At 37.7% G+C, this 24,747-nt stretch overlaps 1 protein-coding gene across 1 annotated transcript in view; it reads right to left on the minus strand.

Moving 5' to 3' along the window:
- Positions 1-24,747, minus strand: part of dph1 (diphthamide biosynthesis 1) — a 109,782-nt gene that overhangs the window by 18,222 nt on the left and 66,813 nt on the right. Inside the window, exons 5-9 of the mRNA XM_079885152.1 lie at positions 19,742-19,896; positions 18,151-18,272; positions 14,056-14,124; positions 11,788-11,944; positions 7,990-8,090 (exon numbers count right to left, since the gene is read on the minus strand). Coding sequence (XP_079741278.1) covers positions 7,990-8,090; positions 11,788-11,944; positions 14,056-14,124; positions 18,151-18,272; positions 19,742-19,896 — 604 coding nt within the window. The remainder of the gene's footprint in view (positions 1-7,989; positions 8,091-11,787; positions 11,945-14,055; positions 14,125-18,150; positions 18,273-19,741; positions 19,897-24,747) is intronic.

Consider the following 24,747-nt stretch of genomic DNA (forward strand, 5'->3'; position numbering starts at 1 on the left):
TTTATAGTAATTTATTATTTTTATTTTATTTCTACAGACTTAATTTATCTGTATTAAAGTTTTAGTATACTGATTTCAGTTAGTAGTTGGAGAACTAAATTTATTCAAAAGTTCCACTTTTATTTTAATCACTGAAAACAAATGTTCCGTTTTTTTTTTTTTAAACAACATCAAATTTGCCTCGTACTATTTAAGATACATGTGAAGGAAAAGCAAGAAACACACACACTTGGGGAAGCAGAGCACAGTTCAGCTCGCAGGGAGAATGTGAATGTGAATATGAACTGCATTGATGTGCAGTGCTGATGCTCTCTTCTGTAAATATGAGAGTAAATCTGCACTCCCCTAAAGCTTCCCTGCAAAGCATTATTATTTAGACAAGCATGGAGTCAAATAAAATAAAGAAAGAGTGGGGAGAGGAGGAAAAAAAAGGAAAGAGGGTTGAGGTGAGAAAGAGGCAGCGATAAGAAAGGTTAGGTGAGCAAAAACAACGGCACTGCAATGCCCTAGTCTCCACGGAGCTACCCTACATAGCAGCCAGACTGGGCGGCAGAGAGAGAGAAAAGAAGAAGGAGAGAGAGAGAGAGAGAGAGAGAGAGAGAGAGAGAGAGAGAGAGAGAGAGAGAGAGAGAGAGAGACACAGAGAGACAGAGAGAGAGAGAGAGAGAGAGAGAGGACAGAAGGACAGGAAAAAATAACAGTGACATTAGAGGTGAGGGAGGGCTCAGAGAGTCACATGAGGAACAGTATGAGTGATCGTTGGCAGGCAAAGCGAAAGTGTGTCTAAAGAAAGTGCATTTGTCTTTAGAATGTGTGTTATGAATACAGAAGCACTGGAGCAGGAATTGTGGGTATTCGGATGCCTAATGTAAGAGAACATTCACTCCGCACACCTGCAGCTAAACTCCACACTTGGGAAACTGACAAGAACACATAAATGTACTATAAGTAGGCTTTAACAAAGGATGCATTCTTGCATTAAAAAATAGAAGGAAATCTCATACAGGTTTTTAAATATATGTATTTATATATCATATATAAATATTATACATATTTTATAATTATATTTATTTGTGTGTGTTTGTTACGGTATTTAACCAATTATTTCAATAGTAGCAGGTTTGCTGTTAAGTCACTATAAAGAGGTTGTGACATTATGAAATATGACTGATGCATGTGCACAGACAAACAATTAAACAAATAAAATACACCAGGAAGCACAGAAGGAATCAAACAAGAGCCGTGAGTGAACTACCTCTAAGGTGTAATTGCTTGTGGTTGGATCAACCAAAACATCTTAATACCAGGTGTAAACACAGCTAAACAAATGGCAGGACTGACTGTAGCTTCACTTCGAACACTTATAATTGGGCTAAAAATGTTTTAGTGAGTAATAGATCCATAATGCAAATCATAGTATTGCTGGTTTGAATCTTGTTAGTGAATCCACATATGTTTGCAACTGCCACTGATTAGACCCCTCTAATCTCAGCCTTGAGCGTTACTCTCAATCCTTAGTTGCTCCAGGGGTTGCATCATGCCTGTTGCCAAATGATCCACACACCCCCAAAGGTAAATGAATGAATGACAGTACTGAAACCCTTTCCTTGAAGATTAAGATTAACTATACTTTTTGTTTTAGTTAAACAGACTCAAGCAACAGCTGCCTTATTTGACTACTGTGTGTGGGAACTTGGTTAGTCTCACAGTGTGAGACATTTGATCGGTATAAAGTCTACCCCATATTGTTAACTCTGGCCAAAAATCACCCACAGGAAGGGGCTGTACAAGACCAACCACAGTTTTTGATGTCATGTTTGGCAGTTGACAGTTGCAAGCATAAGAAGGCCATCTGACACTAGACACTAGTCTTAGGCTCTGTCCACACTAGTGAGTTTTCGTTTTAACATGGCATTTTAAAATGAAAACGATCCTCGTCCCTATTGGCATTTTCCCTGTTTCACAAAAGATCTCCGTCCACACTACATGACCAAAAACACGTCACATGACCATTCATGCAGGGCTTGCACTGCTTGATGAGATTTGTTGGAGATTGCTCTAATAGCTTGCCTCTTGCATATGTAGGCAGCTGCAGTATTATAAAATGCAGAGTTTAATTCCACAATGGCTGCTAAAAAAGACAACAAAGTCATCCCGCCTTTTTTTCAGTTTTCAGGTCTGCAGCGTTTCCAAAACTCTCTGTTTTCAAGGGTCGCAAACTCCGGAGTAGTGTTGATGCCAGGCGTAACCATAGCAAAAGTTATGCGTTTTAAAACAAAAATGCACTAGTGCACATGCATTTGTGTGGCAACACCAAGGGTTCAAAGTTTGGCTGGTAGATGCTATAACTACCTAATGGACAAAAAAAATTCATTGACAGCAAATCAAAACATGCTATGGATTCTGACAGAACACAATTTACTTCATAGTTCATTATAATAGCTGGAAAGTTTGTCTTCCTTAGAAGTCTAGTTCAAGACAGACAGAGAAATAGAGACAGAAATAAAGATTGGGTGGTAAAGGCAAATATCAACTTAGTATCTGCATCAGAATCGGATTTCAAATATGCAGGAGGGTTGAGGCTGCATCGGGAACCTCAGCACGCCACCAAATTCAATTTACAGGCTTTTCAGAGCCAGCATCTGTCCCCTCGCCTGAGACAGCCCGCGCTGCAGGGAGCCATACGGGCAGAGACACACTCCTCCGTCTGGCCGCATCAAGCCCATTCTCCCAATCCACTTCAGCTCCGTGGATGAGAGGAGAGGTCAAAGACTTGTAATGATGCCTGTTTTGCTTCCTCTGAAATGGCCCTATCAGCATGTGAAGGCAGACCTGATGAGGGCACATTCCTGCTGATCCCCTAACTGTCGCCTGAAGGTGGGGGGGGTGAGACTTTACATCAAAGAGTCTAATTGGAGGAGGAAGAGGAACGGGAGGTCTGCGATGACTGCAGGGGTTTTTTCCTGATGCTGGTGGGAGAAGAAGCCCCAGCCACCTCTCCTCGCTCAGGAGTGGAAATAATGGATTTTAATTAGCCACTCGACCTGCAGCATACAATAGCACAATTAACCTTTCCGATCCACAGGGAAATAGGCACCGGTGCCTTCAAACATCACTTAAAGCCGACAGAGATGTGTAATTACATTAGGCTTACAATAAAGGGCACATATATACGCCGGTGAACGCTGCAAGGAAACGTTTTCTGAAGTTTTTTTAAAGACAACCTCTGGCTTTGGTTTAGATGTGCGAGCAAGTAGACACAGGTTAGCTAATTGCCTTGTAAAGCCTGGCATTTGAAATAACATTAAATCATTTTTTTTTTTTTTTACGTTTTCAAACTTTTTTTTTTCTTCTTTTTTCTGTTGAGTATTATATTTGATACACTTTTAGTCTTTTAGGCACTTTTAGGCCCAAACTGAGAAAAAAAATGCAATTTGGTACAGATGCTGATAATTAGCCATTGCAGTTTTTAATGTAATCAATGAGATCAGTTGACATGCATCAGTTGTCACTCTAAATCTTCCAATAATGTGTCAGAAAGATGATATTTAAATACTTTCTAAATACTTAGTTTATGATCAATGATTTGTATTTTTTATTGTGGGGGCAAAACATATAATGAAATGCAATATCACGATGATTGAGTGATGCAATAAACATTCCTCAAAAGCCTGTTGTATCATATTTGATACATTTAAACAGGATTTTTCTAAAAATAATGTCATAATCAAATAAACCTAAAAAAGTTTCAGTCCAGTAAATGTTCATCATAAAATATTACTAACAAAACAAAAAATATTCTCAATTTTACTTAAAAAAAATCATTAAGGATTGCACAGCAAAAAAAACAAAAAAAACTAACACTAGTACCAATTTTAGAATTATACTTAAAAAGGCCTTTTTACTTGCTTAAAAAGTATAAACTATTAATCTGATGACAGAAGGCATTTAGTAGATTGAGTACAACAGGTTTTTCAGCAAAGTTTTGATCATGTTGATAACTTACAGGCCATAGAAATTCAAAATCCATTATGATTCAGTAGGCTTCAAAGGATTATACTTTCAATCAGTCGCTGTTAACTGTTAAACCTTGTCCTAACTAGGCATGGTAAAGTACAATCAATCAAATCTCTTCTATTGTAATCAAAGGTTTTTGCCCTAATCCTCAACAGCTAGCAGCAACAACAATTAGTGTAAAAATAGTGTAAAAGCTAATCCGTTAAAGTGTGCCGTGCAAAATACTACTCATTTGGATCCTAAAAAGTAGCTGTTTGTAAAATCTGAACCTGTCACACTACAACATTATTATTGTATTTAGCTAATCAAAATGTTTTTCTTGTTAGCATTTTGCTAAGCTATCAGGCTACTTTGTCAGCTAACTGCAAGCTGAAAAGGCAAACAAAGTTTAGAAATGTTTAGGTTGAACATTTATAGCTTCAGTTACATAATGTGATATGTAATATAGGATAATTTTGATGTGGTATCGTGTCTGTGCTTGTGTGGAAACACGATTCTTTAGTGTGGGCTGGCTCACACAAGCTCTCACAGTTTCTGAGTTTAGCTAAAATCCATGCTCACAGAAAGTGTATATACACTGTTTTGCACCACTGGTCAGATTTTATGTAGGTATCTTGCCCAGTCTGGAACGACCTCCCTGGATGTAAATCACTGCCCAGAGGTTGTCTGCTCTCAAACAAAATGATGGATGCAAGATGCTGATCTGAATTGTGAGAAAGATGGAACAAACAGGTCACTCTCCCAACATTTCTTTCTAGCATTTCCTTACAAAATGTAACCATGGTTTTATTACAGTAAAAGTGTAGCAACCATGGTTTTTTTGGCGGATTGATTATCGTTTTTATAACCAAGGTTTTACTACAAATGCCATGGTTAAAAACTATGGTTAATGTAGTAAAACCATGGTTTATTTTCGTAAAGGTTTCTATTGAGATACACCTTCAGGCCTTTGGGCCAATCCTGTTATGCAGAACATTTTCTGCTTTTCTGATACAGACTGATGCCGCCTCTTAAGTGTATGCTGTGCCACATCATTCCTTTCAGCTAATAAAAGAAAAATATAGCAATTTTCTGGTGTTATTTTTTGATTGGTTGGGGCGTTCTACAGCCCTTCATCAAACTTCTCAACACAGCCCGCCTCAGACTGTTTTTAATCAAAGGACAAATCATAAAAAAACCACTATCCGTGACAAAATTCTGATTGGGTGGGCAAGGCAGACGATTGGGTGTTTGAAAATCATTTTAAAAATCTTCCTGACCCCAAACTTTTGAATGGTAGTGTATTGTAAGTCATGTCAAAAATATGAAATATCTTTTTTTTCATTATTAAAAAGGAATATCTATTTTTTTATCACTATCAAAAGTACAATAATGTTATCTGTCAAAATTTAAATATAATAAATATAATAAAATGTAGGTTTTTCCTGAGGTATCAGTCTGTCTTAACATCCTATCCTGTAAAAAAGTCAGTATTCAAAGTACACCATCAAAATCTCATAAGACAATCCTTAGGTAATGTCTTTATTAACAAGCTCTTTATTTTCATCCTGTCAGGCATCCTGCTAAATTTCTAGACAATGTGTAAACAAGTTACTTATTACATTTTAAGTGTATTATCGTGTCAACACTATGTTTCTGAATATCTGGTCTATCATTTAATATACTTCCACATATTACAAAACAGTCATATTCATTTTTCAGAAGTTAAATATTTCAAAAGGCACTGTAAAGAAATGACCCTCCTAGCAGACGTCAAACACTTCACACCAGCCAAAACATCCACAAACACCTCAGAGTGTTAAAGTTGAATTCTATTTTCAAGTGCTGCGGTCTGCTGGTTTAGCCTCCACATTTCCAGGCTCAACGGCACCACAAACGGCCTCCTCCTCGCTATAAAACACCCGACTGCCTTGAATTGGGTATTACTGCTGCACAGTTTGACAACAATCATAGCTGTTGATTATTTCCCTTGATATTCTAATTGATGAATGGAATTGACATTAAAATTACTTTGTTTCCAATCTCATTGTAATCAACAAAGCTGTCTAGACACAGTCAACGCTTTGCTGACTATAATGGGTGCATTCTAGTTTTGTTGCATCATTCACTTTTCGGGCTGGAAGCAAGCAGACTGAATGTAGTGAATCAGTTACAAAATGTTTTGATGGCGATTACCGCTTTGCTTCATAGCTTTTTGACTGTCTAGCGTTCATTTTCGCATGCCACCACAAACAGAAGTGAAAACCTCGTTCATTTTTAACTTCTTGTCATTGCGCACAGTGGACATTGCACAGTGTGTGATTCATTAATTTGTCAATTAATTGTGCAGCCCTACCAGGCATCATATTTAGGTCCACTTCTGTCTGGTCTGGTAATTCAATGCTGGAGATTTCGATTAACCTTCTCATTACAGTGATGGCTGCTGGCAGACTGGAGCTTCATTCCTTATCTTCTTCAGGACGTCATATACATTCAGTGCAGCATTAATCAACACTCACGTTACGCACTGAAATGTCTTCCTCTGCTCAGATCCTCATATTTCTGCCAAGATGACACCAATCCGCAGCAGTCATGGCACAAGCGACTGACATTAATGGAGGAAATGAGAGGAGGAGAGATAGAGGTGTAACATTCCTCTGGTCATGGTTATGCTTCGATTACATATGGGGTGTCAATCATGTGGCGTGAGAGCGGCACGATTGATGGGGGCGGTTGATCTTTTCTCTCTCTAGGACTTGTTTCACTCTCGTTTCATTTTTAACAGCCTCAACACCTTCCTCCACCACCCCCTCATTCTCTCTCAGACCTTTCTGTCCCTCGTTCACCCACTCCTTCATTTTAGGGGGGCTATCTTCCCCTCTCCAATCCCCAGAGGCAGAGGGCAGGCAGTGGGGGCTAGGAGGGTACAATGCAGGGCTTCCTCGAAAAAAAGAGTCAATATGGACACGTTCCATGTTCTATTAAAGTTTTACATCTAAAAAAAAAAAAAAAGTCTTAAGTGGTTCTGATTCCCTAAAGGTCAATTTGGCTTCAGTACAAATAAAAGCTAATAATTCAGTTTGGGAAACATTTATGGAGTCTTTATAAGATCATGCCAACTATTTCTCACACACAAAATAAATGCTCCTTTATACATAATGTATACTGTAGTATACTATTATACTGATTTCATATTTTAAGAATTGGATCCATTGCAAGGTGATCAGCATATTTCTTGGGATCAGTTTTATAATCAACATTTTTATTAATTGAATTAATTAAAAGATGTCTTACTTCTGTGCAACACAAAAGATGATATTCTGAAAAAAAATTTTAAATTTTTTTTATGTCTATTTAATGAAAGTCAATGGCGTCCAATTCTGTTTTGGACCCCATTGACTTTCATTATACAGACATAAACAGTTCCACAGAAGAAAAAAATTAAGGAATATTTTAATTCATTTTGTTATTTTATATTAACAGTGTTAGATTATTATAATTTAATAAATTAAATGTATATATTAATCTAACATTAAACATTTCTTTTTTTATTAAGATTGCATTTATTCCCATTACTTTTTAAAGCCTGCAAATGACAATTTTAAAATTCTCTGATATTTCCATGGGAAACCTCTATCGCACTGGCCAGTGAAACATCAACAAAAATGACTTACAGCATTTTGTACATATACTGAAACAGAAGGCCCATACAAAACTCCTTTGTTCCACAGAACTTCAATAATCTCAAAGCCCACCACACACAGCAATAAGACATATGCCACAGAGGAGCTCCTCACTAACAAAACCTTTGACCCTGTCTGACATATTTGTCAGTGATATTTCTACTGGCCCTCGCCTTGTCCTCAGGGTATGCTGAAACTCAGATGAATGTGCACCTTATGGAGGAGCTTCTTAATCTGATGCACAGGAGCTAATGTTTAATTGTGTGAAATGGAGAGCATGAGTGTGCATGTAGATGGGGGAGAGACTCACGCGTCCACGTCTGCCAGGAGCTCCAGCTTGCCGGGGAAGATCTCGGACAGGAGCACACGCGTGAACGAACGGCCTAAAGACTCCAGATGAGACTCTAAGTGCTAAAGAGAGAGAGAGAGAGAGAGAGAGAGAGAGAGAGAGAGAGAGAGAGAGAGAGAGAGAGAGAGAGAGATAGAGAGAGAGAGAGAGAGAGAGAGAGAGAGAGAGAGAGAGAGAGAGAGAGAGAGAGAAAGAAAGAAAGAAAGAAAGAGAGAATACTGATTGTTACACATATTTACATAAAAACAACACAATTTCATGCACAGAGCTCAAGGTCAGTGAGAACAGCCCACATCAAGCATTGAAGGAGGAAAGAGAACAGAAAATCATTACAACCAAGTATTCCCAAATTTACTGAAAAACAAGAAAACCACTTCCTACCGCCTAATGAGAAATCTTCACAGGACCGCTGATGCTGAACATGTGTAAACAGCTTGTGTAAACCCTTTAGTAACCACCATCAGTTCTGTGTTGCTAACATCAACGGCCAGTTTAGCTTGAATTTTTTTCCATTAATGTGGGGCCTTGTTTTGCTGCCTTGATTTATTAGTGATTGATTTATACTTGGTCTGCGCAAAAACCTGAACTCCACTGAACACCTTTAAGATGAATCGGAATTAGGGATGCACAATATACTGGTACCATAATAGTTATCGATAATTTTTATTTATTTACATAGGATTGTATATTTAACATTTCATGCTCACTTCTATTTTTACATTTAAATGATCTAACACCTGCTTAAAGTTTATCTTTAAAAACACTAATAATTAACACCGTTAAATGTAATCTCAAAATGAATATTCATTTTTAATACTGTACTGAATTACAACTTTGTGATATCTAAATTCACTTGAAGAGTTAATGTTTTAAATTTATTTAGACAAAATAGAAATAGAATTTTATCAAGTAATAACAAGAATTTTCTATTTTAATTATCAAGCGTACTGTCAGTTCTGGCAGGTCACATTAGTCAAGCTCGCATCAGCTGACTCTCAGCTGATCCACGTCTACCTATAGGAATACGACGCCTATCACTGTATACATATATAAGCTCCTTCAGTATAATCAGCAGCTACCGCGTTTCTCAGGAGCTAATTACCCTCCTCCCTCCCCAGCTCCTCCTCTCGTCAGTCAGTATGGCATTCTGATTCCCCTTGAATCAGAATAAATTCTCGAATTATGTTGTACTTTAAAATCTTGAATTAATGATATCTGCAATACATTAATGTTAGTTCTGTTCTGTTTACCCTAAGGGGGGTTATTGCTGCTCTCGCCCAGAACGGAACCGTACCGCCAATCCTAACTATGCTAAATGTCAATCGTATTTGACGATAGTGGTCCTGACAGAAATCAATAAATTATCAGTATCAGACAGAATTCTAATATTGATGCATCTCGAAATTGAGTGCATTATGAGTGTTTTCTGGCTCTCCTAGTCATTACAAAATAAACATTTATGACATTTCATAGACAGTAGGACACTTTGAGGTGATTTATCACTGAACATTTCTCATAGCCCATATCATCTGATCATGATCCAGCTTAATTTTAGCCTAAGCCTGCACAGAGCACTGCTGTCCTGTTTAAAAGACCTGTCTTATCGGACTCTCTGCTAAAAATGATATCGAGATGATTCACTGTCTTGCAGTTTGTCACGCAAAGACATTTTCCCATGTCCATTCAATTTCTACTTTGGTGTCACTAAGATAATGTCACAGCTGAACTAAAGACTGCGACGAGATAGAGCACTCGTAAGAAAAAGAGATAAATGGGATAAAATGTTTATGCTTAATTTGGCATATATAGGAAGCCAATGAAAATTCTCACCAAAGTGATAATCCATTTTTTTTTTCATGGCTGATAACTGAAAATATACGACTATTCATTTTGATAAATCCAATATCAAAAGATAATAAACAAAACTAGTATCAAAATAACCAAAGTGGTCCCAATATATTGTGATTTTCTATATAATATTCTCATTTTTCTCAGCTACAAATAATTAAGGTAAAATAGAATGCAGCATGTTAATGTTTTTCATATTATGCAAAATCCTGCATATATCCTTTCATTGCCAGTTTGCAGAAACATTTAAGTGAAAAAAGTGTCAAAAGTCAAAGCATGAAAAAAGTCGGAAGAATATAATCAAATTTATTCCGTGTGAATAATTTACACTTTCACAGATCTCTTGTGGTATCATTTTACCTACATAGGAAGTCTATGACTTCATAGGAAAACTTGTTTCTAAATTGAGTAAATTACTGACAAGTACAAAGAGTGGCAAAAAAAAAATAAACACTTCACCTTTAATTTAAGAACAACAGAAGTCATAGCCATAGGAGGTCCCAACTACAATATTAAACAAATCTGAGTGTATATATAAAGACATGCTAATACACCTTTCATTTGTTCATTAACCATCAATGCTAATTCATTCCCCAGAGATTGGCAGCAGGAACGTGAATAATAACACAATTCTAGCTCACTTCAGGATAAAGTGATGCATTACCAGACTCTCCCCACACACTTTGAAGTGTGAAACCCAGTGGACCACAAATATTACCAGCAAAAACCTCCAGACATCAGTGAGGAGGCATTCAGGTGAACGGGCGGCTTCAAAGCACAACCATGAAAAAATAAATAAATAAAAGAAAAAAAGGGAAGGGAGGGAGGGGAAGTAGACTTCGCTCCTCTTCTCCAAACACATTTTATAAAATTACTTCACTGTTAATCTAGTATGTTTTATATGAAAAATACAGAATATGCAGGGATGTGTTACATAAACCCAGAGACATTTCTTAGATAAATTCACTTGATTTAATCCTCTTTTCACCAGAATCAGATTTTCAAATTCAGATGTGCTTTTCTGTAGTACTTTCTGAAACAGTGGTTCTCAAAAAGCTTTGCTAAAGGACCTAGATTTGACAAAATCTGATGACCAAATATAGTACTATAATAAATAAATAAATAATTGTATTAAATGTATTTTTGTATTTATTATCAATTATATATTACCATGAAAAAATCTGGTTTGCTTTTATTAAAATTACAAATGAATTTGCATCATAATAGATTTTGACTTCAACAACAACAAAAGATATGGGATGAGTTTTCTCCTCCCCAAAATGATAAGCTATTGACTAAGCACAATTATATGTTTACTTGCATTTAATTATTTCAATTTAGCATTGTTTAAGCAGTGTGTACAACCCTGTCCGAACAGACCTACGGCTTATTTTAGGTTGCGACCCACAAGTTGAGAACCACTGATCTAAAAGGCACTCCGACAGGAATAAGGCATGAGCGTCAGGATTGAAAAAAAACAACAAAAACATTTGATGAGAACTACAGACATCGCCGCCAGAATCACCATCCACTGTTTGTCTAGGTGCGGAATTCATCTCACTCGTCTTCTCTATGCATACCAATTAAAAAAGGATGAGAAAAGAAAGGGAGAAAAAACTGCCAAAACAAAGCCAAATCCAAATACATACAAATGAACAGATGACAAGAGGCAGAGAACAAAGAGAGGAGGATTTGAAGGAGAAGAAGAAGAGGAAGAAGAGAGGGAGGCGACCTTGCCCCTCCCAAAAAAATCGATTAATGCCCCTGGTGAACTCTCCTTTCGGCCAAATGCCGCAGGCTATGTGTGCGTTTCGTTCAGCGCAGGTGCAAGACTGAACTGAGCAAGGAAGATAGACATTTTTACACTAACAGAAAACATATTGCATGACAAAGGGTAGCAGATGGTCTTACCTCCAAAATTTTGGGGTTTCCCTGTCTGCCAAGGGTGCCTAGGATGAGGCCCCATCTCTGGGCCGAGCGAGCTCTCTCTATGGCCTGCAGTCTGGTGGCCCGCATTGCCTCATGGTCATAATACTCTCGAGAAAACACTTTATTGTATGGGTCATACCTGCAGATATGGAGGACAACACATTATTTACAAACAATAAAATACAAAAAAAAAAGAAAAAGAAAAAAAGAAAGAATAACTAGATCCTTAAATTTTCTGAAGAAAGTTGCAAAACTCTCCACCATGACAGTTGTATGTTGCTAGGTAGTTGCTATGACATTTTGGCCTTGAATCCTTAATTCAATGTAAGTCTATGGGATTTATTTCCCATTTTATCGTCCGCCACGTGAACGTGCAATAAAAAAATAAAAAAACAAATACAATATTAAGTTACCTGTAACTAAAGCTATATGTAAAGTTCAGCTAAATGTTCCATTATCCTTCCACATTCAAAAATATTCATTCAAATTAAACTTTAACATAAAACAATTTGATTCAACATCAATAACAATTATATCATTGTAATAATTTTATTATATTATATAATTTTTGTGTCCCAGCTGTCAAATCAACCAAATTTCGGAAACTTCCCAGGCTCAAATTGCTTATTTTGGAAAGACAAAGAAAATAGTGATGAAACTATTAATACACTATTTTGTAGAGGGGTGTCAAAATGACAACTTACAGGGGGTAAAAACGACTTTAGAAAGATGGCAGCATTATGATTTTATTTCCACACAGAGATTGGTAGGTATGTTAGTTAAATATGTTGACTTTAGCAATCGTTGTTTCATTACATGCCAACGGTGAAAGTTCAAAAATGGGAACAAATACTTCTTGTGTTTTTTGCCCCAAGTTTGCATGTCTGTAACTCAAGAATCATTAAAGATACCTTAACATCCTTTTAGATTGATAGGTATGTTATATGCAATTGTTTTGATGGAGGAAAACGAGATACATTTCTAGTTTCAACATTATTTATTCTTCAGACATTATTTGTTGTTCAAATATTCCTCTTTAAAAGTAAAAAAAAAAATCAACTGTATGCAAAAGCATTTGGTTTTTGACCACTGAAAATGTGAACAATTGACCAATTTACTCAAGGAGCTGCATTAAGATATCCATATCTCTGGGAATGAACCATACAGGGCCTTTAAAATGAAGATACCAAAAGAAAAGTTTATTAAGAACCAGAATCTAAAAGGATATTACGGTATGTTTAATATTTCCTGAGTGACAGACATGTGAACTTGGCGCAAAAAACACAAGAAGTGCTTTTTCCCATTTCCCACTAAAAGACCTACCAATCTCTGTGTAAAAACAACATAACGATGCTGCCATTTTTTTAAAGTAATTTTTACCCCCTGTAAGTTGTCTCTAGCCTGGATGCCAGCCGAACTTAGCCCTGCCCACAACATTTGAGGTTGGGAAGTTCGGTCTGGACTTGATCCGTTGTGGAGCATCTATGCTCGAACCAGAGCTGTTCGGACCAATCAAATTGTCAGGGCGGGTTTTATACGATGATGGAGAGATGATCAATAGTAACGTAATCATCCACGTCACCAAAGAGCGCTTGGATTGAATTCGTTTACAACAAAGATGACTGCCGCTGGAGAATTGAGATGTGTAGGTTCCGCCATCCTAGATTCCGCCTGTTATAGAAGATATCGACAGCGCATTAATGTTAAAAGAGGAACAGAGAACCGCGATCAAGGCATTTGTCGATCGGAAAGACGAATGAAGAACATACGTCACTTACTCCATTGCTCTGATTGGTTGTAGGTTTATCCAATTGAGTGCAGAGGCATTTTCTTTCCTGGTTCTGTTGAAACATGCCCCTTAATTACAGCCCAATGGAGCAGTATCAGACTCATATTCTGACTAGAATCTGAGTATGACGACGTCAGGCTAAGCTGTCTCCAAATCTCAGGTGAAAATTGTCATTTTGACACAAAATAGTGTATTACTCAGTAAATATACATCCATTACATTTAATATTTTGGCTTTCTTCTTCATTTATGTATTTCTTTCACCAGACCAAAAATTATCTGAATCAAATTTTTTAGCCGGGGACATCTGGTTGAGTTGACACGGAATGAACCTTGTGCATTTTTGTATGGCTGGAACACTGGATTTGTAGATCAAAGCTTAAAGACAATGAGCTGTAGAAATGACGCTTGCTTTAGTAAAAAACAAAACAAAAAAAACAATACAATTGGACATTGGTTTACCTGTAGGCAGGAATCTCTGGGTTGGAAATCATGATGGATTCCAAATGAAACCTTCCATCCCCAAGATAGCTATAGACAGAAACACAACTCTATCAGAGAGAAAGTCTGAGTGGGCAGAAAGAATAAAACTCTGCTAACTCCATTCTCCCTCTGCGATTTGTCTAGGAAAATATAAAGGCCAATGGGTCTCGGTCTAGAGGACTCCAGAGCAGCACCCTTCTAACATTCAGCAAGCATTCAGGGCAAGACCTACTCACTTCGAAGTCACGGCAACATTAACCAGCCGGAGAGCGAGTCATAGCCACGGAGGATGATGGGCTACAATCCAGAAACTCCACAAATAAACCTGTGTGATATGATTAGGTCATGACGCGGACAGCACGCAAACACAACTCAACACACTAATTATACTCGGCTGTGCTGACTGGAGAGGACCTGACATAGGTAATGGGAGTATAGATTAACCTGGCAAACTTGATGGATGCCCTGGGGAACGCAGTCCCAATTAGAAAGGCTAATTAAGACACGTTTATAAAACTCCATGGAACATACTGTGGGTGGGATCCCCCTGAGCCCACCGGAGCAAAGGCTAAACCTGCCATACTTCACTCTCGCACACACACAGTGACAGAAAAACACTCTATAGGATTCATTCTCCTTGTCCCTCAAACATAAAAATCCTGTTTTGCTGCCACACTGTCTTGAACCTGCTAAGGAAACTGGATTCAGACAGAAAGCAGTGATGCAAGATATAGTATAAGTTATCGGCCGATATTGAATTTTCTTTATTTACTTATTGTTAGAGATGGTATATCTAAAAGTTTTTCCATTTTTCCATTTAGATGATCTTTGCCATTATCTAACACTCAAAAATTTTATTCTACAAAAACACGAATTATTTACCGACACTGTTAAATGCAATCTTTAGCAAATCACAAAATGAAATGCCAAAAAATGTTTATTACCCAAAAAGATTGATTTTTTTTTTTTAGACAAACCAGAACATCATTTAAGTTTTTTATTGGTTAACAGCATTAAAATCAAAATAAATATTGTCTTATCAGTATCGACCTGAATTTGAATATGTATGCATCCCTATTTTCATATTATCATAGCATTACACAATAATCAGAAACAGTGGTTTCCAACCTTTTTGAACCCTAAGACAATATTTGAAAGCTATAATATATTTCTTCTGTACTGACAAAGCTGCTTTTTTCAAACTTATTTACAGAAATTAGGAGTGGCAATATATTGAAATAATGAAATAAATAACTAAATTCCATAATTCCAGGCGCTTCAAGGACTGAATGTAGCATCGCGCCGCAACAGCTAGAAGCTGTCTACACTGGACGTGACAAAGTGACCATTGCAAATCCATTTGTTCTTTGTATCAGAAGTAGCGCAAGCACTTTAAGCACGTCAGAAATAGAACAGGGCATCGGTTTACTGTCGGGAATTTGATGTCAGTTTACTGTCGGGAATTTGTCATGCCGCATCCAGTATAGACACAGCATTACTGATTGTAACGCGTCTGGTGTAGAAACGGTGGAAGGTCTCAATTGTGATCTTTTTAGATTTTAGTTTTAAAACTTGATTTGTCTTATTAAAAAAAAAAAAATTGTAACCCATTTTGCAGCTCATTTGGAAGTGTGCTGAGGCCCCCTGAGGCTTGTGGCTGAGAACCACAAGTTCAAGTGAGCTTATTATATTGAATATTCCATGACTACAAAGCTCATTTCTAGGAAGCATTGGAATTATACGTTGATTCTTTCTAATCGTAGTTGCAACTCTATATTTACAGTAGGCATAATTGTCATTGCGTATGTGTACCATAGAGGATGTGTACGCAGCATGAATCAAATACAATCTTCTGTTTGTGATCAGTTGTATTTCATTCATTAATCTGACTATCCATCCGTGCATTTAATTGCCATTGGCTCGTGTGATAGTAATATGGATCTTAGTAGTATTTTAAGTGATAATTGATTCTATAAACAACTATAAAAGATAATTTTCGGCTTTCTCCGGCTCCCTGCACCGGGCGTAATGCGAAAACGGAAGTGTCTACGCGTACACTCGCTGATCCGAATTCCAAAATGGCGGCTACGTGCAACTAGTCAATTCCAAGCTCATTTCTAGGTAGCATTGGAATTATATGTTGATTCCTTCTATCAGTTGCCATTTCAATTCTTTCTACCAACCATGGAAACAAATATGTGAAATCACAGTGAAATATATATCCATGTCACCTTCAAAAACTGATGCCTTTCTATGTCCTTATACTGTACTACTTGCAAAGGCAGCATTTTTTAGCTGTTGGACACAGTCATTCACCAAAAACTTTCCCCCTCCACATATTTTTCGCTTTATATGTTGCTGTAATTAAACACACCAGTTTTCCCTGATTACCACACTCTCTCTTTCAAGGGCCTCTATTACAAATATTGCATTTATGGCGGAGGCATTAAACTCTAAGAGGTTCCCCGGCTCAGCTTTTAATGGTATAACTTAAACGGCCACAAATTGATGCATTTCACAGAGATGGCACTACTGAGAATACAAGATTAGAAATGGCCCAATTTACAGTTCTAAAAACTGCTTTTCACAGCACCAACCCATTCACCCACAGTTCAGTTCATTATGACTTTAACAATGAGATGGTGTTGCCTCTTGTTTCAGAAAAAAAATCCCAAGTGGAAACCAGAGGTCTGCGTGAAGAACTGTAGCATACATCAAATTTTATTAAATTTGGGCGCTTTATGATCCGCCCAACTCAACAGAGACTTTATGAAGGTGCCAATCGGCCACAGACCTGTGTAATTTTACAACACAAAGCTGTAATCTACTTCTTGTGAGAAAGTCAGGCTCTGTATAAGCTTAATAAGCTGTTAATTATATGGTGGCGATTCGGCTTTGCAATATAACATCACATTACTACACTGTGGGTGTCAGGGAAAGTTTTTAATTTGTAGAGGGTGAGGGCAAAAAGTAAATGGTCTATAAAAGGCTATTTGCATAATAGCCGTGTCATTTTGGGGGTCAGTGACAGGGCCACTTTTGCCTGTCTAAAGTTGACAGACCCCCTGATGAAGAGGTGATGGGTGAAAATGAAAGAGAACACACATCAATTCTCTTCCTCTCTCTTCAAACACACACCAACATTCATCAAAGACTGCATGCTGAATTAAGAGGCAGAAAACACAAACACACACAGACACGAGGTCTCCCTCTATCTCACAAGAGCAGAGCTTGCTGCTCATGGCCGCTGTGTGATACAGAGAATAATAGATCACACACACATACACATAATATATCTGCTGCTTAATGTCTTGTCTCTGTGTTACAACAGCACTTGACACGCTCCTCATTAATGACAGCATGAAACTGCATTCGAAACGCATTTAACTTGTGCAATGTGACATTTCAAAGAAAAACAATATGCAGCAGGTAAAAATGTAGGGAGGGTCTTGATGTTATCCATCAAGATTTTTTTTCATTTTGACAAGTAGAAAATAATATTATTGGTTAGTATTATTTTTCCTACTCATGAGCTCTTGGTCACATCAGCTGAAAAGGGTTTTTCAAAGGAAGTGAAGGTTATTTTGATGCCTATGAAAAAAAAAAAAAAATCTCCCCCTTAGAATAACATGCACTTTAAGTTATAAGTGACATGTGAAGGCCAAGTATGGTGACCCATACATGGAATTTGTCCTCTGCATTTAACCCATCCAAGTTAGTGCATGCACATTAGGAATAGTGAGTAGTAAACACACACATAGGGTTTCCATGTTTTATGGGGACTTTCCATATAAATAATGATTTTTATACTGTACAAACTATATATTCTATCCCCTAAACCAACCCATCACAGAAAACTTTCTGCATTTTCACATTTTCAAAAAACACCACTTAGTATGTTTTTTAAGCTATTTTCCTCAAGGGAACCACCACCAAAGTATTTTTCTTGTATTAATACCCTTGTTGGGACATTTAGTCCCCACAACATAGGGTATAGCAGGTCCACACACACACTCAAACATATTGTTACTAGTACTACACATACTCAAGATGGGCTAGAGTTTTTTTCCTTACATGACAGCATTGACATGCTTGTCCAGACGAGGTGAGGTGCACCCGAGGATCTCCCCTGGAGAGAGTGGTCGACACTGAGGTACCAACACCTCGTAATCTGGCTTTAGCTCTGCACTGGCTGCCTGAGAAGAGAAAAGAAAAGGGATGCTGAGACCAAGGAAGCAACTTTTCCACCAACAAGATGTGTCCAATCTGGAAAAGCTCTACATGTTTTTTACCTTTCCTGATAAGGTAGTTCTGGGCTGAAAAAAAAAAAAGGCTCCACGTCAACCCCCTAATACCTGTGGGTATTGAACCAGGAACCACTCATGTCAGAGGCCCGAAGGCAGGAAAATATTTGCACCAAATGAAGTTAATGAATGAAATGAAGTCTTATCTTTTCTGGTGAACGAACTGGACAGATTTTGGAAACCTAAGGAACTCAGTATTTAACTTCTTTCTTTTTTTAACTGTTGTATAACAGCAATATCATAATCATGCTGAATGTACTGCATATTAGTGAATGTCAGCGCTGCCGTAAAATATTACACGCACTACCATTCAAAAGTTTAGGGTAGGTAAGATTTGTTTAAATGTTCAAAATGTATATGTAACTCACTTTTGTTGCCAGCTATTTTGACAATAATGGCTGTGTGTTGAGTTATTTTCAGAGGACAGTAAATATATAATGCTATACAAGCAGCACATTGACTACTTTAAAATCTATCCAAGTTTCATTTCTATAGTATTGTCCCTTGAGTAGATACACTGAAATGCTTGCTAAAATGTGAAGGGTGTACTCACTTTTGTGAGATACTGCATATACATAAGCTCCTAAAACTTGCATCAAAAGCTCTGGACAGGTTTTATTGTAATATAATTAAGTTGGAACATGGTCTGGTTCTGAGAGAAGTTTGCAGATCTATCTCCGGCTCCAGAACGTGCAATGACACCTTTTTCGATGGAAACGTGGTAGGAGAGACAGATACAATCAGAGACACAGTCATCAAGCACATCTCCCAACACCTACAGGCTTTTCTTTCCAACAAAAAGCAAGCAAAGGAATTGTGCCAAAAAAAATTAAGGCAAGAAGGCTGCAGTAATGCAATGGGGTGGAGACATTATGGTTAAGATTTTGTTTTTGATGAGCAAAGAGAATAACTAAAACACCCCTCTGACCCCAAGCACCCACCCAGAGCACGGGAACGGGCCTACACACACACGACACGCAGGCCATGCTATTTCCAGAAATAACAGGTCATTTTTAGGCAGGAGGGTGAAACCGACAGCGAGGAGGAGAGCAAAACAGGAAAAAAAGAGGAAGGGAAGAAAATCTCACACTTATGTAAGGTGCAGTGCTGAGTGCAAAATGCCTTCTGATAATTCCTCTTGCGCAGTTCAAAATAACTTTAACTGCATTTCACACCCACATACACAAACACACACTGTTATAGGAGCAAAAACACACACAAGGGCAGCCGTATGTACTGTCAGAGACCTTGAAGCAGGAAGGTAAGTGATAGAGAGAAAGAGACAGTAAACGAATCAGAGAACATTTTTAACCGCAGGGAATGGTTATCATTGAGTAAGAATCGGGGGGTTCAAAGGTCACCTGCAAAGCAGCCACAAACTGGATGGTGCTGACGAGGGCGAGCGAATGGCCAGGAGGGAAGTTAAACCTGAGCGTCTCCAGGAAGTGGGCAGTGTCAATCTGGATGTCCACAAACACGTACAGCATCTTGATGCCCTCAGTCGAGTCTATAGGGACTGAGGACACAAACAACATTAGCATATGGGGTGGGCGAAATAACCAAAATCTTGTTTCATGGTTTGAGAAATTTTATTTCATGATAACGATATATCTTGATATAGCTATTTTTATTTAATTTTATTTTTCTTATAAAAAAGAAAAAAGAACAAAGAAGCAAATTACAAAAAGTAGGACAAATACAATAGTACAAATTAAATGAACATTACATTTTTAGCTACAGTAGGTTTATTTAACATGGAAATACTAGAGAAATTGAGTAATCAAGAGTATAACTAAACACTGAATTGTTGTAAATGTCTTGAAAACTCAGAAAAGTTTGTGCTACTCAGCATACCTCAGATCTACAGATGACAGTAACTGAAGAAAAGAGAAAATCGCACAATTGCTATTAATGTCATTCATTTCACACCCCATTTAAAGCAGAGCTGAAAGAGGGAGGCGGGCTTCAGTCTTCTTCCATCTACATTATTTACTGCTGATGGTCATAATTGCTGCTTTTCTTGTAGCATTCTCTTTAAAGCCACTGCTCTAATGGCCATTTCACTGCTATTAGGCAAATGCCACCTTTAGGGAGTGTTTTAAACATGGAACCAATTTAACTATGTAAGAACAGACGACAAGACAGTAAAGAAAGTGGGAAGAGAGGAAGAAAAATTATATTGCTCAAAGCAAGATCAACAGAGGCTTCTCAGTAAGCACAATTTGATAAGATGTCTATGAAAGGGCACATACTCTGGAAAGCATTGCATTTTTTTAAAGGGATAGTTCACTCAAAAAGGAACATTCTGTCCGTGTGTGGGTTTTTGTGTCCATACAATAAAAGTCAATGGTAACCAAAACAGTTAGGTTTTGCAGTAGAAATAAAGTCGTAATCAGTGTAAGAAATAACAGGATTTTCATATCTTTAAGTGTCATACCTGTATACAAACATTTTAAAAAGGACAACTGGCGAACATTTAAAATCACAAACGCAACAAAACATTTGCTGAGTGTTGTTCTAACATCAGACAGGGAACATGTTAGAAATGGTACACTTTACAATAAGGTTCATTGGTTAACTAATTTAGTTAACATGAACAAATAATGAACAATACTTCTTCAGCATTTGTTTATAATAGCATCTTAGTTAATATTCATTTCAACATTTACTAATACGTCATTAAAATCAAAGGTTGTATTTGTTAACAGTTAATGCACTGTGAAATAACATGAACAAAGATTAATAAATACAGTAACAAATGTATTGCTCATTGTTAGTTAATGTTAGCAAATACATTAACTAATGTTAACTAATGAACCTTATTGTAAAGTGTTACCGAAACAATTATACTGTCTCTTGTTAATTATTCTAAGACAGTATCACATGTATGTTTATGGGGAGGGCAACCCCAGAATGCACTGCGAAATGCTCAGGAAAAGAGGTGAGAGAAATGTTGATTATAAACTTATTTCAAAAAATGTTATGCTTTTAGGCTACATTCACACTTGTCAGTCCAAATCTGATTATTTGTGTATCTGATTGGAATCCACTCTGAACTACGTCTTCTGAGGCAGCGGCAGGCTGGTCTGACATTATTTCCGTGTTGCCGTCTCCGCCAGTCTCAAAACATGATTTTTACAAATCCATTTCATGTGATTCTTTTGCTGTCCACACGACAAAATCTAAATCAGATCGGATTTCAATCGGATATGCACAAAAATCGGATTTGTACTGACAGTCTGAACAAGGCTTTAGAGTACTGCGCTGTTAGCTTAGCAACATGCTAACATCAAACTCTACTGAATTGGATGTCAAGCTTTTTGCTTGCAGGTTGTAAGCTTGTTACCCATGTAGAGCGTCCAAATCTTACAATCATGAGTTTCAAAGGTGGTTAGGATGATCCCTTAGAATGCAGCTGCCTATATAGGCAATAAGCAGTGAGGCAGCTAAAAAGGTTTTTAAAACAGAGCTACAAAACAAATGTCATGAACCAAGTTCATGGTTAGTAACTAGAGGAAGTGATGTACTGAGAGAGAGAAAGAAAGAGAGATTTTACTGACTGTGGCAATAAAGTTTTATTTTTGCAAAGCTTTGCATTTAAGTGGGGCACTGTCAAAATGCACATATATCCAGGGCTATTTTCATACACACATGAAACACACAAGTGGCAATAACCTCTTCCCGCAGGTGCTAGAAAACAAAGTAAAAAGATGTGAGGGGCCGGAGGGTTGAAGTTAAGTGGAATCGATCCATTTCTCTTATCCAATTAGCACGGGAGACTGAGAGCACTTACTCACTGCAATTACAGCTTTTGTCAATAAGAGTCATGGATTCAGAGACGCTCCATGCCTTCGTCTCCTTCCCTTAACTATGTTTTTGTTTAAGGTCTAACATATAAGCAGATATAATTGAGGAGCTTCATAAAGTTGGAAAAAATTAGAGAATGCACAGGCATGCATGTGCCCAGTGGCATAGAGAAATACGCTCAATAATGTTCAAAATGCCAGAGGTCTGCGGCTTTGTGTGTTTATAAAATAAACAGCAATTGCTCTCAATATACACTATAAAAAGTGTATAAATATATGTATATATACAATTAACATCACGGTGAATATCCATTAAAAGAGACTAGGAGCAACTTATTCTATCATTAAAGAATATAGATGCTATCGAATCAACCTACAGGTAAACTGTAATCATTGACAACATCTTCAGTGACAGAATGAACAATCACTTTTTTCCTGCTTCGTAAGCTTTTTTTTTGCTGGTCAAAAAAGTCACCACAGAAAAATATAAGCTTTCTACACTTGCTTTCAAAACCGTCAAAGTCACTCCAGTTAACCTTTGATATTAGAATATTGTTGGTCTCAAGGATATCACTGAAAAGAAACATAAAAAAGCCAAAGAAACAGAGCAAAGCAAAAATAAGTGTTATGGCAAGCATATATATATATATATATATATATATAAATATATATATTTTTTTTTGCTGGAGGCTTTGGCCCTCAGATGCAGGATTAATATTCCCTCGGTCGGGTCTGGTATTTGGAAGAGGTGTGATTGTTCTGCTGGAGATATATTGGCCCTATTGATTTAGCATTTCCTCTACTGTATGTTGTGCTGCTGACGGGCAGCGTGGGGTGAAGGAGCGGTCTCCTCTAAGCTGGCACATCCAGGACTTTCAAAGGACACCCTTAATGCATGTTCACTATTGATCTGCTGAGTACACGTGCAGGCAGGCCCATTCAAAACATCTGCTATCCCTTACACATCACGACTCAGACCGACTACCACACTGAGCTATTGAGAGCAGCTTTGCAAAGCACTTCAAGAGCAAAATCCATACATCTCAACTTCTCCTTACCACGGCTGACTGTCTCCAACCTTTGCATTTATAGACTGCCCTGGAGCTTTCTTGGTCTCTTTCTCAATTTTTTCAAACAAGCAGTTAACCGTCAATGAAAGACATTGAAACATGCTCACGAGAAACCATAGGAAGGGGAACATGAGACGTATTCCTTTATGGAAATTAATTTGAGGGTGTGTAGTCTATACATATGTTAAAGGAACAGTTATAATACCCAACTATGAAGAATCCAAAGCGGATTCATTTTCTTTCTTCTGTGGAACACAAAAGGAGTTCACACCGCAATTTTCCATCCATACGAGTGATATTTAAGTATTATACATGTACTATTATATTATTTCTTAATATTTTGAATGAGCTTTTATTTTTTATACTTTTAGTTTTCATTTTAGTTTAAACTTGAATAATTTTGTTATGTGCTTTTGTCATTTTTTTTCTATATAGCTTCAGTTCATATTACATAGAAATGTTGCCTTGACAACTAACTGAAAGAAGTCACTTACTGAAAACTATTTTAGTTGTTTTAGTTAACAATAGAAATATACACTCACCTAAAGGATTATTAGGAACACCATACTAATACTGTGTTTGACCCCCTTTCGCCTTCAGAACTGCCTTAATCCTACGTGGCATTGATTCAACAAGGTGCTGAAAGCATTCTTTAGAAATGTTGGCCCATATTGATAGGATAGCATCTTGCAGTTGATGGAGATTTGTGGGATGCACATCCAGGGCACGAAGCTCCCGTTCCACCACATCCCAAAGATGCTCTATTGGGTTGAGATCTGTGGGGGCCATTTTAGTACAGTGAACTCATTGTCATGTTCAAGAAACCAATTTGAAATGATTCGAGCTTTGTGACATGGTGCATTATCCTGCTGGAAGTAGCCATCAGAGGATGGGTACATGGTGGTCATAAAGGGATGGACATGGTCAGAAACAATGCTCAGGTAGGCCGTGGCATTTAAACGATGCCCAATTGGCACTATGGGTCCTAAAGTGTGCCAAGAAAACATCCCCCACACCATTACACCACCACCACCAGCCTGCACATTGGTAACAAGGCATGATGGATCCATGTTCTCATTCTGTTTACGCCAAATTCTGACTCTACCATCTGAATGTCTCAACAGAAATCGAGACTCATCAGACCAGGCAACATTTTTCCAGTCTTCAACTGTCCAATTTTGGTGAGCTCATGCAAATTGTAGCCTCTTTTTCCTATTTGTAGTGGAGATGAGTGGTACCCGGTGGGGTCTTCTGCTGTTGTAGCCCATCCGCCTCAAGGTTGTGCGTGTTGTGGCTTCACAAATGCTTTGCTGCATACCTCGGTTGTAACGAGTGGTTATTTCAGTCAAAGTTGCTCTTCTATCGGCTTGAATCAGTCGCCCTATTCTCCTCTGACCTCTAGCATCAACAAGGCATTTTCGCCCACAGGACTGCCGCATACTGGATGTTTTTCCCTTTTCACACCATTCTTTGTAAACCCTAGAAATGGTT

Source organism: Squalius cephalus (assembly GCF_949319135.1).
Source record: "Squalius cephalus genome assembly, chromosome: 11".
Classification (NCBI taxonomy): Eukaryota; Metazoa; Chordata; class Actinopteri; order Cypriniformes; family Leuciscidae; genus Squalius; species Squalius cephalus.